Consider the following 16,191-nt stretch of genomic DNA (forward strand, 5'->3'; position numbering starts at 1 on the left):
GAATATGTCTAACTCAAATATAAAATATTTGAAAATAGTATGAAAGGTTCGCATATCTTTGTGACACTCAAAAATCTTTTGCATTGTAATGGGAGACCTTATTGAAACATGTTGAATATATAGAGGTTAGTAAGTACAAATTGGGTAGGTAGTGTGGATTGTACAAGGTCCATAAGTGGCTATATCTTCACCTTGTTTGGCAACAATATAGTTGGATGAGTAAGAGAAAATCAATGGTTGATCATTCAACAATTGAAGTTGAATATATGGCCACAACACGTGTGCAAGGAGGTGTTTTGGTTATTGAGACTATGAAGCAATATTGGTTCCATATAAAGATTAGCTAATATTGGTTGCAATAATCAAAGTGCTAATTGTTTAGCCAAAAGTCATTCATTGCATATAAGAACTAAACACAAATGTCCAATATCACTTTGTTCATGATGAGGTTGAGGATAAGGTGTTGTTAGAAAAAGTACACCTCAATTAATATTGTAGATTCTCTTACCAAGTCTATCACCACAAAAAAACAAGTTTGGTGTACGAAGGCTATGTCCATTTTGTCGTTAGCAATAATTGCATGATTTAATCATGGTTGTGACACCTTACACAATGTACACAAGTGGACAATTGTTAGGATAGCTATTGTATGCTTGGCATGGCAAATATTTAGTGTTGGTGGTTAAATATAGGATGCCATACTTAAATTTTTTAATTTTAGTTATGTAATTGTTATTTGAAATATTAAAAAATAAAATTAATGAAAGAAGCACATGAATAGTCATCTTGGGTGAGTGAAGGGTCAAAGGGCATTTAAAGTGTTATACTTGGGCAATTTTGTGAGGTGTAACTGTTGTTTTGATAAATACTATTTGTGGTTACATGCATATTCCAACTCTAGTATAAGGTGCTTTGAACAATGATTTGACATACAATTGCTTTTGGGTAAGGATATTTTCCAAAAATTCTATTAGAATTGATCATTGAGTGGAAACAATTAAACCAGCATGCTTATCAATTATAATCACATTTCACTGATAATATAATGAGTGGTACTAATTTGATGCTCAATTTTATTTTTTCTAAGAAGATTTCCCAAAGTAAATTTGGTGTTATGTGAACTTTGTGAGATTGTTTCAATCTTCTTTGTTGTTGATTTGCATTTAAGTTGCAAATTTGAGTTACTATGTCTAATGTAAATCTAATATAATTTTTTAAAATCAACTCTTTAAGTCAAATCTCTATTAATTTTTTTCTCAACAATTGGTATCCAATTTCAACCATATATCACTTCTAAATGGGAAGTACCAAAACACACAACCATAAATGAGTAGTAATCACAAGTGCACAAAACTCAATGATGCCTTTTAAGGGTTTTTATTACAAGTCTCCAGTAAGCTGCCATTTTGAATTCTGAACAAAATGTGAAGTTTCGATTAAATCATCTTTGTGTGTTTTCCACTAAATAAAACATGTCCACAAGTACAAAGGATCACAAAACTAGTCATCATGACATTATGCAAAAGTCACAAGCCTCAAACACACTGAAATTGGATCACAATTACATAAGTATGGTACCTGCATCCTTGGACTTGCAATGTTGGATCGATCAAGAACAAGTGCTAAAAGGGGATATAATCAACAAAAATGGTGCAAATTATCAACAAGCACCTCTCTACAGGGTATGTTGGTGGTTGTGTATGATCAATAATGACACAAAAGAGAACAATAAAATTACCCCAATCTATAAAACAGACAATTTTTGTGAGACACTGCTCCAATTTATTGCATTCATCAATGAGGACCCCTTTAAAAAAGAAACTCCTTGTAGATTGGAGAAGGTTGAACTGTTGAATGCTTTCAGTTCTTGTAGCAAGATTATTTTATTGCACCAAAAGGAAAGAACGACATATCAACCTAGTAAAAACATGCCTACAGAAGTGCATGTTTGAGCAGGGGATTCTAGTAAGTATCCACTCCCTAAAAATAATTGAAAATTAAAGTGTGCCACAATATGTTTTTGTTTAGCAAGAACTCGGACAAGGTACGGCTGAGAAACTATGTTGTCAACAACTGAAAAATTACACATCTCCCTTCATGATGAATTGCCTACAACCCTAAGCAAGGTCAGCTATGGAACATCTCTTGTTTTCAAGGTGAGGGATTTGATTTCTCTTGGAGTTGTTATATAAGCAATGAGAAGAAATCCAATGCTTTTTTCCTTTTGTATTAACTTGTCTTCTCACTGCTCAATCTCTTTGCACACTCAATCTGAGAACCCATAGAACACTCACACCCCACATATTTTCACTCTAATACCACTTGTAAAACAGCAAACACTCATAAGCTCATTTTTTTGGAGAGGAAGCAGAATACAATGAAACCATTATAACATAATACAAATAAACTTATAAACACAGTCATCATAATCATGCACTAAGTAGATCAATCAACATCCATACAGAAGATAAGGTGGTTTAACCACCCTCTCTAACCAATATGAATAATAAATTACGACTAAAGAAATAAAAGCATAGGGGTATAACATAATGTTACATGTGAGTATATTCTAGTAATTAACCCAATCAAATTCAAGATTTGTAAAAAAATTCTAGACCTAGAAATCAACTCATCGAATTCTATGCCAAAAAGAACATAAATAATGAGTTTACAAAACCATTACAAAACTAAGTAATGTTGTATCAATAGATAAGGAAATTCAAACACAGAATCACTCATTCATCAAGAGAGAAATTCATGTATAAGTTACATGACAATATTAGGTTCAACTCCACCATCTTATTACAAAGGTAAAACATATTGAATGACGAGAGTCAAAGAACTTCATTATTTACTTGTTTTGATATACTTGCCATTAAGAGTATTCAACTTCAATGTCAGGAGTTTAAGAAATCTTAAATAATTATAACCATCAGTACAAGAAATATACTTGTATTCCTATTCCATGATAAACCTTATCATTTGAAAAGGTCCGTAGTCGGTATTGCAAAAAATGTCTTCAGCAATAAAAATGATATTCTTCTGAGTTGCATGAAACCCTCTGAACAGTTGTAGCTTAAAGACACACATGAACATGCAGAAATACACTAATAACTTTTAAGTCAACACTATCTCTGGGTAGCATGCCAGAAGATGAACCTGGATCATTTTGGAATTGTGTGCTCCAAATATCATTTTGATTTTTTTAACATTCTGAATGAATGCATTTACAGTTGCACATAAGCTTTTAATGTTATTATGTAATACTCAGGCTTTGCCGATCTTCCAAAAATTTCAAGGGCTACTTTTCCATCCAAGTTAAGAAACAGGTAACTAAATAAATAATATCTTGCTATTTTGCCATTCTGCATATTTTAGAAACAGTCAATTCTCCAGATCCAAATCCTTCTATGACAGCCCTTGCGTAGGGAAACTCTACCCTGGATAAGGAACTGTACAAGTAACATAACTCAGCCATTCTTAGTACCCTTAATTTTTGGCTACTAGAGCTTTAAAATGTTTTAAATGATTTAATATGTACAACTAGCTAGACTTAATTTATAAAATTCTCATATATACAAATTCATATTACTGATAAACATATTTCAGTTTATGAAGAAAACTGTCATGTTCGTTTTTAAATCATCAATAGTGCTTCAAAGAATTCAAGTTATTTGGAACCAACAAATTAATTCAAAATAGATCTGCTCTTGCAACTTATGATTATAAATGACTTTCAAGCAACTTTTTCCCAGCATCCTCTCTCTCTCTCTCTCTCTCTCTCTCTCTCACACACACACACACACACACACACACATATATATATATATATATCAAGGGGTTGAGCTTAATTGGTTAAAGCATTGTGGAGATTCAAGTTCAAATCCCAAAGGGACATCTAATGTGGAATTCTAAATTGTGACTCTTCTATAGGTTGATTCTAGTGTAATTGCTCAAAATGAGCTAATAGTAGTTTCCTGGCTTTGCTCACAAGAGCTTGTATTGGTCTCATGTCGATGCTTTTTGAGCAAAATATTTGTAAACAATTAGCTATATATATAAAAAAAAAATTATATCATATAAAAAGAAGCATGGTACAAAAACCCTGTTCAAGCAAAAAGAGGTACCCAAACTAGCAAGAACCTTCTAGACAAGCAAAAGTTACAACAGAGATAAAACTATAAGAGTTACATGTAAAGTGAAAGAGAGAAAGAGTAACCAACAACAAAAACTTATATAAGCATGTAACAGACCATCCTAATCAGACATCAAAGCTAGCCATCTATTTTTTAAAGACAGCCCTTTCATAGGTTATGGGGTTGAATGTGGGAACAGTTTCATATCATGAAAGCAGTTGTGTAAGCCTGCATATCTCCCTTCTTGTGATGCAGTCAATTCCACTGAAGGATGACTCCCATATGCTTAGGTTTGTATATCTGAGACTGCCATTCTTCTGCTTGTGGGATGGATTATGCTTGTTGGTAGAGGTATCAAGAAACATATCATTTGATGCTGGCTTCTTTGGTATTATGATGAATTCTCTTAGCAAACCTATGATTGATATTTTTCATCAGACATAAAATGTCTAATAGCCTCAGTACAATTCTGCAAATTGAAGTAGTATTGCAAACACAGTGCACCTGGTGCTGGAGGCATTCTTGCAAAACAGCTTGATTTTCTTTGTGATATTGTAAATGAGAAATAAAAATACATTTTTTGTCAAGCGTTTCTAATCCTCTACATTCCAACTAGAGAAATTGATTGCCATTTATGAGAGGAAAGGGAAGCTAAAGGTTTTTGGATTCTGTACAGCTTACAAAACATTTAGGCAACTTTTCTTCTTTTCCTTTTTGGCCACTTTTTTGAACATTAGACTCTTGATTAACTTGATTACGTTTCTTTTTCTCTTTAGATAAGAGATTTTCCTTTGCAAGGTCAATTTTCATACCCTCATCCAAAAAGAGGGGACTAAAACAATCTAATATCGCTTTTTGCCTCTTATTTAGTAAAAACTGTATAGAATTGCTACCCCGTAGGATTGGTCTTAGTATCTAGAAGCATTCGGTGGACCTTGTCATTTTTAGCTCTTTCCCAACTTGTCTTGGCCTTGAGGTTTTCCAAAGCCAACTGTGAAGCATTTTTCCTACTTTGCACTTCCTTAGGCTTCGAACCTCTTGGCTCAATATTCACCTTGCTAATATTCTACACAAGAAGAATAACAATTTAATCCGCATCTATAGAACCTCTATTGCTGAGGTCAAAATTTTGAACTCTTACCAACAAAATTTTGGGGCTCCAAATCTTTAGAGCTAGATCCATAAGGACAACCTAAGTCACCACATTTGAATTCGAATTCAAGTTCGGCAACCATAAAATTTGGATGAAGTTCAACAAGGGCAAAAAAATTCAGGAAAAAAGTTTGGCATTAAATTCGCCTTTATAATTTTTTATTTTTTTTAAATATAAGTAATATATCCAATAAATTATCAAATAGTTTAGGATTGCAAAATAGATTTGAAATCATTATAAAAAATTGCACATTTATAAAATATAAACCATAAGAAACATGTGAAATCACGATTGCTGAGATGTTTCTTTGTCAAAAAGATACAATCAAAAGTCAAGACTTTAGAACTTCAAAAAAGTTACAAGTCATCAAGAGTGTGAAGATGTTTTTTAGTCAAAAAGGTACAATCAAAAGTCAAGATTATAGAATTCAAAAAATTTCCAAGTCATCAAGAGCACATGGCTGAGCTGTTGTAGCATCATCATTAGTATCATTGCCCAATTCATCATCCAAAAAGTCAGGCTCATCTACAACTCCAGCTGCTTTGTCTTCTGAAATTCGTTGTTGTAAAGGAGATGAGTCATTTGATGATCTGTTCATGAACAATTTTAAATTTTTGTGAATGTAGACAAGATCTCCCAACTTTCTGGACAACAACTTGTTTCTCTTTTTGGAATGGATATGGTCAAAGCAACTCCAATTCCTCTCACAAGCTGATGAACTTGCTCCATGACTCAAAATTGGAATGACAAAGCGTTGTAGTTCAGGATTTTGTGCTCAATAGCTCATCCACCATCCATAGGGAGATACCTCATCTCGTATAATATCATCTTGGGCTGCTTCTATTCCAAGCAATTCTTCTCCCTTCTTGTATTTCCAACATTGGTCTCTGATTAGAGTTGTAGTTGTTCGATCTCGTTCAAACCTGCAAATGGTTTCATAAAGCCCTGCCATAATTTCAAAATCACCTTGTCTATTAATATGAAGTAACTTAGGCTCCAAATCAAGCTCTTGCATGTAAAGGTGTGTGCATCATTTTCCATCTGGAATCAATTGTCTCCCATATTTCCATGTACTCTGCTTCTACATTATTTAGTGCTCTTTGAATAGATTCCTTACAATAGTCCATGATTCATAAAACATGCCAAGGCAAGGAGTGTCACCATCCACCATGCAAAGAACATCAACAATTGGCCCACATATATTCAAAACATTTGCTCCACTTTCCCAAAAGCTATTGTTAAAAATAATATGCTTTATATTCTTTCCCTTGGCACTTTTAGAAAGTGTTGAACTTTCCCACTCATTAAAACAAATAACTGATCTCAAAGCTGCTTTCGCTTCAACCACTCTTTTCAAAGTGATATAAAATGAAGCAAACCTTGTGTCACAAGGCCTCAACAACTCCCTAGATGCATGTTGCCTATAAAGACTCAATGTTGTTGTCGGGTAATTAAGCAATAAGACATTTAATATAATTAGAGTTAATGACGGCAGTTAACCCGTCGGTTGTCGATAGTTGACACCGGGTAACTGACCGGTCACCTTTATATATTAGCAAGTCCTTGGTCATGGAGAGGGGGTTAGTATGGTCATTGTCATTGTACTGACATTATTATGAATCAATGAAGATCTGAGTTTCTTTATATTCTGTCATGTTGTATTCTGTCATATCTATTATTTCTGCAACGCATTGAATTACACTTTATTGGCAAAACATTTGGTGCCGTTGCCTAGACAGACTCGGGAAAAGGAGCGGATGGCGTACGGACACGATGGGCCTACCCGCGAGCGAGATTAACCCTGAGGCGGACGATGCACGAACAAAGCTCTACGATGGAGAAGATACTACAATGCGGGAATTTTCAATCCTACTTCAGGTGGCCATCGAAACCTACGTCCGAAGAGAGGCCACAAAGGCGGAAGTTCCAACAAGTGCCGTGTGGACCGCACTAGAAGTTAGCCCTGCGGTGAATCAGTTGATGAACCACCTCCCCCGATTGCTCGCACAGGCTTCACTCGCACAACGGGCTCGCCTGGAGGAAATTGCTTGCAAAGAACGATGCCAACAGATCCTCCTATAGTATGAAGAAAACAACCGTCGTTGGGAAGCGCAACAGGATGGCATGCGACGAGACACTTGAACCTTGAGCCGTATGAGGTGAAATAAAGAACACTCATTGTAATAATTATGTCATATTGTTGACATAGACTTGTATCCCACAGGATTAATGAATAAAAGTGTTCTACTTTTTATATGTCGTTGTTATATATAAAGCCGTACGGGAATTAATGCCCAATACATTGAATAAAGACAAAAATAAGCAAGAGTATATAGATGAATGTGCAGTAGCCCAACGTGCCTTGATCCTTGAACAGCAAGCGGAAAGGCGACAGAGGTATAAGCGAAGGGAGGAGGAACGCTCCGAAGGGGACGGTGAGGCCGACGGCCACCCACGGAGTCGGGAGGAGTTACTTGCGGAAACCCGCCGCAGGATAGAGTGTACTAAAACTCAATTCAGAGACTTGAGGGACTTGTCACGCACACCAGAGGCTAGGAAAACTCCATAGAGTGGGGAGGAGGCAAGGGAGGGAGAAGACACCGGGGTTGCCAAGAGTGTCAGAGGGACACCGGGGCATGGCGGTCAAGCACCTCTTACAAGATCTAACCCATCCAGAGTAGGACAGCAGCCACCAGTAGTAAAAAGACAAGGCATGGCGCAAAAACAAAAACTTCCAAAGTTCCATGGGGAGGGGAAAGAAGACCCTGTCCACCACTGTCGCACTTGTGAAACAATTTGGGGAGCAAATGGTGTTACTGATCAGGACGAGTGGGTAACACAGTTTCCTGCAACCCTAAGGGGCGTGGTCATCGATTGGTTCTCCGATACGGAAAAGGCTAAAATTAGCACATGGCCTGACTTGAAGAAGGAATTTCAAGCGGAGTTTCGTCTCCTAAGAGACGATAATGAGATCGTAGCCGAAATTTACGGCACAAAACAGAGGAAGAACGAGACGGTTCGAACCTACAGCCGGCGGCTCAAAGAGCTGCTAGGAAAAATGGAGAACCAGCCCGCAGACAGACTGAAAAAACGGTGGTTCGTGGAAGGTCTAAAGATGTCTCTTAGACAGAAAATGAAGATCGTACCTCCCTCTTCATATATCGACGCCTATAATAGGGCAACGGATTTAGAAAGTGAGCAAAAGACGTCCAAGAAAAAGAAAAAGAAATCCTCGTCAGACGACGATTCCTCTTCTGACATAAGCAATAGCAGTGATGACGAGTCTAATCGGAAGGTATGGGCTCTCCAGAAAGATATGGAGCGAATGATGAGAGAGATGAAGGCGACCAAAGGAAGCACAAGCAAAGCCGACGAAGGGGATTTATGGTGCACGGACTGCCGCAGCGACGGACACACCAAGGGATCTTGTCCAAAGAAAGCATTTTGTGATATTTGTCAGATTGCCGGACACCTTACCAAGGAGTGTCCATACAATATGAGGACCCGTAACCAACAGGTTCTCTTTACGGAACCGTCTGCACCAGCTGGCACGTCCTAGCCTGCGATCAACAGCGCGTCATCTGGTGGCTATCGGAACAACAGGTGAGGAGGAAGAGGCAATAATAATAATACTAATAATAGAAGCCGAATCCAATACGATGCTAAAGGGCGGCCGATGATACAATGTCGGGCTTGCAACCAATGGGGGCATTTTGCCAGGGACTGTACGGCAGAGGAAGTGCCACAAAAACTTTGCAAGTGGTGCGGTCCGAGGGACCATGACGATGGCAACTGTCCAAAATCTGGAGTGAATTTGTTGAATGTAGAAACAGAGGATGTGCTCGCCATAACAAGATCCAAGACGAAAGTGGCCACTTACCCGGATCCTCGTACGGAAAAACGAAAGGCACTGGAGGCACGAGCGGAACTGGAGAAGGAGATGTCGACAAACAAGGACGCACACGGGCTTGCAGGTACTTCTCGCTCTAAAGCAAAAACAAATATTATAAACCAACTACTACAGGTCGAGATACCCCTCAAAATGATCTCCTGGAAAGTATGCCACACTTGCGGATGGCACTTCTGCAATCTATACTGATAACCCCAGTCGGCCGACCAACACATGGAAGGGACAACCTTGGCGAGACAGCGGCAAACCCATTAGCCCTGACGATCAACAATGGTAGACACCCAGTAGTGGTGGAAATGGGTATACTGGGCACCATCTTGACTGACACCATTGTCGACGGCAGGTCAGGAGTAAATGTCTTGCCAGAGGAAACATGGAAAAAATTGGGCAAACCTACTCTCTGGCCGTCCACCTTTAATTTAGTGGGAGCAGACCAACATGGCATCAAGCCACTTGGCACACTCATGGCGCAACCAGTGACGATCAGAACACAGTCGTTCGTCTTGAACTTTGTGGTCATCCCATTGAAGAAGAAGGGATATGATGCCATCCTTGGCAGAGGCTGGCTGGTGGTGGCAAAAGCAAACCACAATTGGAAAAAGAACACCTTGTCCATGGAAAAGGCCGGCAGAAGATATATCATTGACCTCAAAACCCAACTGGTCAGTGAAGAGTTGGCATCAGAGTCAGAGTCCGACGGGGATGACGGTACGGACGAAGGGAAGGATGGTAGGGAACCAGACGACGAAGGCATCTTAGGAATTCAAGCCTGTTCTGAGGACGAGACGGATTCTTTGAGAGGGCTCTTCCATTGGCAAATGGAAGACTATGAATTATTGTACGGGTGCAATGTGCTGGAGATTGAAGAACCTGACGAGAACGAGTTCCTGCCAGAGTACGGACAATACAAGGAAGGGGATGCCCTTGTGGATGACGCACTAGCACACCAGTTCGACAAGAGTAAGCCCATAAGGTACGAGGAATCCGCACTTAAAATTACAAACTTTGGAGAAACTTCAGAACAGAAAAATATTCTGGTCGGCGACAACTGGAATCTAGTCTTGAAGACGGCGGCGTTCAAAATTTTCACAAAGTACAAGGATGTGTTCGCCTGCACGTATAAAGACCTCAAAGGGGTACCACAAGAACTTTGTGTACATCGGATCCCTCTGGTTCTTGGAGTTGTGCCTGTACGGAAGCGGCCATACAGGATGAACAAAAATTATGCCGCTAGGGTAAATGACGAAATTGACCGCATGCTCGAAGCAAGAATCATCTTCAAGGTCCAAACCAGCGAATGGGTATCACCCATTGTGATATCCTTGAAAAAGGAGGCCGATCAGATAAGAATCTGTGTAGACTTCAGGTGTTTGAATGCTGTCACAATTAAAGATCCATTTCCCATACCATTCACAGACACCATCCTCGAGGAAGTAGCGGGCCATGAAATTTATTCATTTATGGATGGATTCTCCGGATATAATCAAATTTCCATTGCAGAGGAGGACAAATTGAAGACCACCTTTGTCGTAGAAGATGGCATCTATGCATACAACCGGATGCCATTCGGGTTGTGCAACACGCCAGCTACCTTCCAACGGATAATCCTCCATATTTTCGACAAAATGTTCGTAGGAAACTTCAAAGCATTCTTGGACGACTGGTCCATTTATAGCACAGAAGAGGCACATCTCGCTGCACTTGGTGAATGCATGGAAAGATGCCGACGAGCTCGCCTCGCCCTAAATCCCAAGAAATGCAGATTTATGGTGCCTCAAGGCAAGTTACTAGGGCACATCGTCTACAAGGCCGGACTGAAGACTGACCCTGACAAGGTACGGGTCATTGTGGAGATGGAGGCGCCCGACGATGTCACTGGCGTCAAGTCATTTCTTGGACACATTGGGTATTATAGGCGGTTTATTAAGAACTTTGCCCAAGTATCATACCCACTTGATATGCTGACACGAAGGGGGGAGCCGTACATCTAGGGGACGGCCCAAGAAGAGGCTTTCTAGGAGTTAAAGTCACGGTTGGTAGGTGCGCCAATCTTGACATATCCAGACTGGGACAAAGAGTTCCATGTACATGTCGACGCATCCAACTTTGCCATACGGGCCACACTGGCGCAGGTTGGCAGCCACGGGCTGGACCACCCAGTGTATTTTGCAAGCCGACTCTTCTCAAAAGCAAAGAAGAATTATAGCACGACGGAGAGAGAAGCCCTCGAGATGGTATACTCCGTCCAGAAATTCCGACATTAGCTATTGGCGACACCATTCACATTTTATGTGGGTCACCAGGCGTTGATGTACCTGGTGAACAAGCCAATCATCCAAGGGCGGATTAGCCGATGGTTGTTGCTGTTACAAGAATTTACATTCAACATCATTGTCAGACCTGGCAAGAGCCATGTCATCGTCGACCAGCTATCACAGATCAAGTCTGGAGAGCCGGCCAAAGGTGTTAACAAGGATTTTCCGGACGCCCATCTCTTCCGCATTGCCATCCTTCCTGCCTGGTACACAAGTGTGGGCGAATACCTGTCAACTTCAAAATTTCCTAAGGAAATGTCGTCAGGCGAAAGACAAAAACTTGTACTAAGAAGCAGAATGTTCCAACTTATAAATGGCCTTCTCTACAAGATGGGACCTGACCAGATCCTACGACGATGCGTCTTGGAAGAGGAAATCCCAGGAGTCCTGAGAGAAGCACATGAAGGGGTCGCAGGAGGACACATGGGACCGGACACGACGGCAAGAAAAGTCTTACTAGCAGGCTTATGGTGGCCGACAGTGCATAATGACGCCAGAGAATGGGTGACAAGTTGTGATACATGTCAATGCGCTGGACAACAGTTAAAGAGGGATTTTATGCCACTCAACCCGTCGAATACTCAAGAGCTGTTCGAAAGATGGGGGTTAGACTTCATTGGTCCGTTGAAACCAAGCCAGGCCCGACAATGTAGATACATTGTCGTGGCGACCGAATACTTGACCAAATGGGTCGAAGCGAGGGCCTTGGCAGACAACTCCGCCGTTAGTACGGCGAGATTCATTTATGAACAGATTATCCCCGGTACGGAATACCTATACAGTTGACAAGTGATAGAGGAGGGCACTTCGTAAACCACATTATCCGGCTGTTGACAACCGAATTCAAAATCCATTCTCTATCAAGTCCGTACTATCCTCGAGCAAATGGCCAGGCTGAGGCGACCAACAAAATCATGGTGTCAGTAATTTATAAGTCCTGCGGGGTTGAGAAGGAAGACTGGGAGGAGTGTCTACCGTCGGTACTTTGGGCGTACCGAACAACTTACAAGGTAACCACTGGGCAGACACCATTCCAATTAATGTACGGCTAGGAGGCTGTGGTGCTAGTGGAATTCATGGTGCCAAGTCTCAAAATTGCCATTGACAACAAGTTAGGCAACATGGAAAGCCTCCGGGAGAGACTATACGCCCTGAATAAGTTGGATGAAAGACGAACGATGGCACAGTGGGCGACGGAGTCTCCGGACGATAGACAACAAAATGGGAATGATATGCCTACAACAGAGAACAACTACAAACCCCACAAAATAACAACTACACACAGACTACTGAGGTGGTAAGGGGGGCGTCCCTGATGGTGGAGGGGCTGGGGCTGCTACTGCCAACTGCTCCCGAAGCTGTACCACCTGGTCGGTCCGGTATTAGAGGTCCTGCTCAGCCTACAACTGCCGCTCTCGGGAACTCCTCACTCGAAACACTGCCTCCATCAATTCCTAATGCTTCGCCTCCAACTCGGCTGCCAGGGTAGCAACTCTCGATTCTGCCGAGGCTCTCTCATTTGACTGCACTGCCAACTCTGCCTTCACGACACTCAATTCTCCTCTCATGGTGGCAAGGATCTCATCTGTACTCCTAGCATAGGTGCGCTGCTGCTCTAACTCTATCTCCAATGTAGGGATGCGAGTGGCCAACTCCTCCTGAGCCCTATCCGCCCTGAGCTGAGTCTCTCGAAGCTCGAGATACCTATCTCGTACAGCCTGCTCAATCTGTCTGACCACAGACTGTGTCTGACTCCCCCGGCCACCTCCTGGCTCTACCACTTTGCTTGCATCTCTGGAAGATCAAGCGTCGGCCATCCATGCTGCTCAAAACACTGCTACTCCAGATGTAGCAAACGCAAGGAGTCTTCGCAAAGTGAGCTATCCGACAGACTCCTCTACTGTCGAGGCAACCAGTAACTGAATCTCCTCCTCCATCGTGGCTAAGAACTGCACCATGGCAGTAGGTCTCCCCTCTCCAATCCGTCCAACCTGATGCTACTGCTGTGGTGATACCACCCCCTCCTCCACCAGCAATGTCTTTCTATCACCTTGCTTTCTAGTGCCACTGTCCAAGTCGATAACCCCTGGAGGTGAAGGAATACAAGGGTAGGAAGGTGTGGGTGGTGCCTTCCTGCGTGGGGATGAAGGTAGAGCCGCATATCTGTCTAGCCATGAATCGACATCGTCCCCCATCGGCCTCTCCTCGACCGTCCTCTGGGCCTCCTCTGTCCTAGGTTCCGTCAGGATGACGGGCATGCATACTGGTGCACTCGCTGGTGTCGTCATCTCGGCTGTGACTAGATTGGTGGAGGCTGAGGATGCATCTGACCAAACCCAGGTATGGGGATGGTAGAGATGGTACCCACTGTGACTCCAAATGATGCCAATGGTCCTCCCTCTCCTCCGATTGTCAGGAATGTTGGAGTAAATACCACCTGGCCGGTCCTGCCAGCTCCCCCTCCAGGTATTCCACGATGCCCCCTTGGTACACTTGCCAACGATACTGTCTGAGTGGTGGGGGTCTCCTGCGGTGGTACTGGCTGCTCGATCTGTGAAAGCCTGAAGGTGCTATCTTCCTCTGAATCATCTGACCCCTCACTTTCCTCCTCACTAGTGCCATGTTGTCCTGAATCCGTGTCACTGGCCGACACCACTACGTGGACCTGTCTCCTCTTCCTGCTAGTCTGTCCCTCGGCGGTAGTCAAAATATCCAGCTCTGACCAATAAAATATAGCTGGCTTAAGGGAGTCGATGCTATCCCGTGGCTGCCATCCTCTATGGTGTGGTGGCACCTGTACCCGCACGGAATTTAAAAATAATCTGATAGCGTGATGTGACATATAAAATACTTTATGTTTCAGCATCATACAGTCGTGGGCTCTGTCTGACAGTAGACTGGCCCAATCATACACTGTGCCCTTTCTGAGTCCTCCCATCAATGCGATCATAGGTATTGCCGCGTCCGACGCTCTGCTGGCGCCAATCAGCCTGCTCTGTACTACATCAAGTAAACATTGCCAGATGCCAGATTTTAAAAATGTCTTCTTCAGACCTCTTCCCTTCGGATCCAGGATGCGACTCCATTCTTCTGTAGTCAAGTTGTCCCTACACATTTCTTTTAATAGCTGGGTTCTTCTTTCCTCGGACAACTTTGTTACCTTTTTGTCAATCTTTTTACCCTTGTCAGGAATGCCAAATACTCTCTCAAAATCATCAGAGTTAAATGAAACAATGATGTCAGTGTGCTGGAAATTGAATGACGATGTGCGAAGTTCAGGATCATATGTTTTAATCATTTGTCGTAGGCAGGGTTCGAATTCCTTAATATTAAAAATGGGCATCTGAATAGCATCATGGACCCTAGCTTTTGTTAATTCAATTTTTACCTCAATATCTGACGGGCTCACAAAATGCGACGATTTATGTTCAAAATTTTTTCTTTGATGTCTATTCTTTCTACATAATAAAACATGCATTTAAATTCCCAACAATTTATACTGTTTCCCTCTAATTGAATGTTCAAAATTTTAGGAACCTAACTTTTAGATACAAAGAGATTAACACTCTTGCATTGAGATGTAGGATGGCAACTTTGGGTTTAAAATTTAATGGATAAATTTCCATAGTTGAGTAACTAAAGTTTGATCTCTAACCACCTTGAGGGCAAGTTAGCCAAGATTTCATCTGACTTGGAATCAACAAACCAAAGAATTGCCCTAGAAACAAATTGATCCAAATTCCAAAATGATTTTTTAACCACTCTCTTCTTTTTAGAGAGTTTTATATCAAACCCAAATTCGTTTAGTTACACAATATGGGAGCATGGGCCATAGGGAAAACCTTTTCGGCTAAGAGCTAAGGATTGAAAGGTATCCATTCCGACAAAGTGTCTTGGGGCATGATCATGATCTCATCCATTACGATGTCAAGGTCTTGTACTCAACAAGACCTGATCCCTTGGTGGTCTCATTCAAAACCATTCAACTTCACCAGCAAACCAGGGACCCATTCAGAACCACTCTATCTTGCATTTCATTCTTGAAGAAAGTCACTAAGAGAGCCTTTTGAATCATTCTACAAAAACTCACATACGTACTCATTTCCCTTCCCTAGACATTAACCAACTAGTCATCAAAGAACCTTCTAGAAGGTAGACAATTAATATTAGGACAAGCAAACAGAAATGCAATGTTTTTTAATTTGTTTTCCTAATATACAACATGAATCATATTAGGATTGGGAGAGTTGGAAAGCATTTTAGACAAATAAAACACCTTATCATCATTTCTTCTTCCAAGTTCCTCTTCCTCGAGGTGGTTGTCGCTTCCCACTCCATTTCCTTGGCAAGCTTCAAACACACTAGAGTCAAAATTTTGACTCCCTCCCACCCAACACATCCTTGTAAGAAGGTTTCTTTTGAGACTAGTCACAAAAATCATCCCCAACAATACTACTACTAGTCAATTTCTCTCCAATACAAACAGCATGAACATCTCTGCCACCATCTTTAATCTCTTGTGAACCCATTTCACACCCTACTTGCTTGCTAATATGGAGGAAATTACTGCCCTAATCCCCAAATGCAAAAAAAATGCTATATCCAAGATCATGCCCATGTCACCCCCACATCCCACAAAACCAAAGGTGGCACATACCCCAATGGTCCAACGAAAGC

At 41.5% G+C, this 16,191-nt stretch overlaps 1 protein-coding gene across 3 annotated transcripts in view; it reads right to left on the minus strand.

Moving 5' to 3' along the window:
• Positions 1 to 2,779: 2,779 nt before the first annotated feature.
• The window catches only part of LOC131041143 (CBBY-like protein), a 222,487-nt gene continuing 209,075 nt past the window's right edge, over positions 2,780 to 16,191 (minus strand). For 2 of the 3 annotated variants that reach the window (XM_057974142.2, XM_057974126.2), the window contains one exon: positions 2,780 to 3,452. In XM_057974142.2, the coding sequence (XP_057830125.2) occupies positions 3,353 to 3,452 (100 nt within the window). In that variant the 3' untranslated portion in view covers positions 2,780 to 3,352. The remainder of the gene's footprint in view (positions 3,453 to 16,191) is intronic. The other variant, XR_009104974.2, reaches the window with a different exon arrangement.

The sequence above is a fragment of the Cryptomeria japonica genome, chromosome 11 (assembly GCF_030272615.1).
Source record: "Cryptomeria japonica chromosome 11, Sugi_1.0, whole genome shotgun sequence".
Taxonomy (NCBI): Eukaryota; Viridiplantae; Streptophyta; class Pinopsida; order Cupressales; family Cupressaceae; genus Cryptomeria; species Cryptomeria japonica.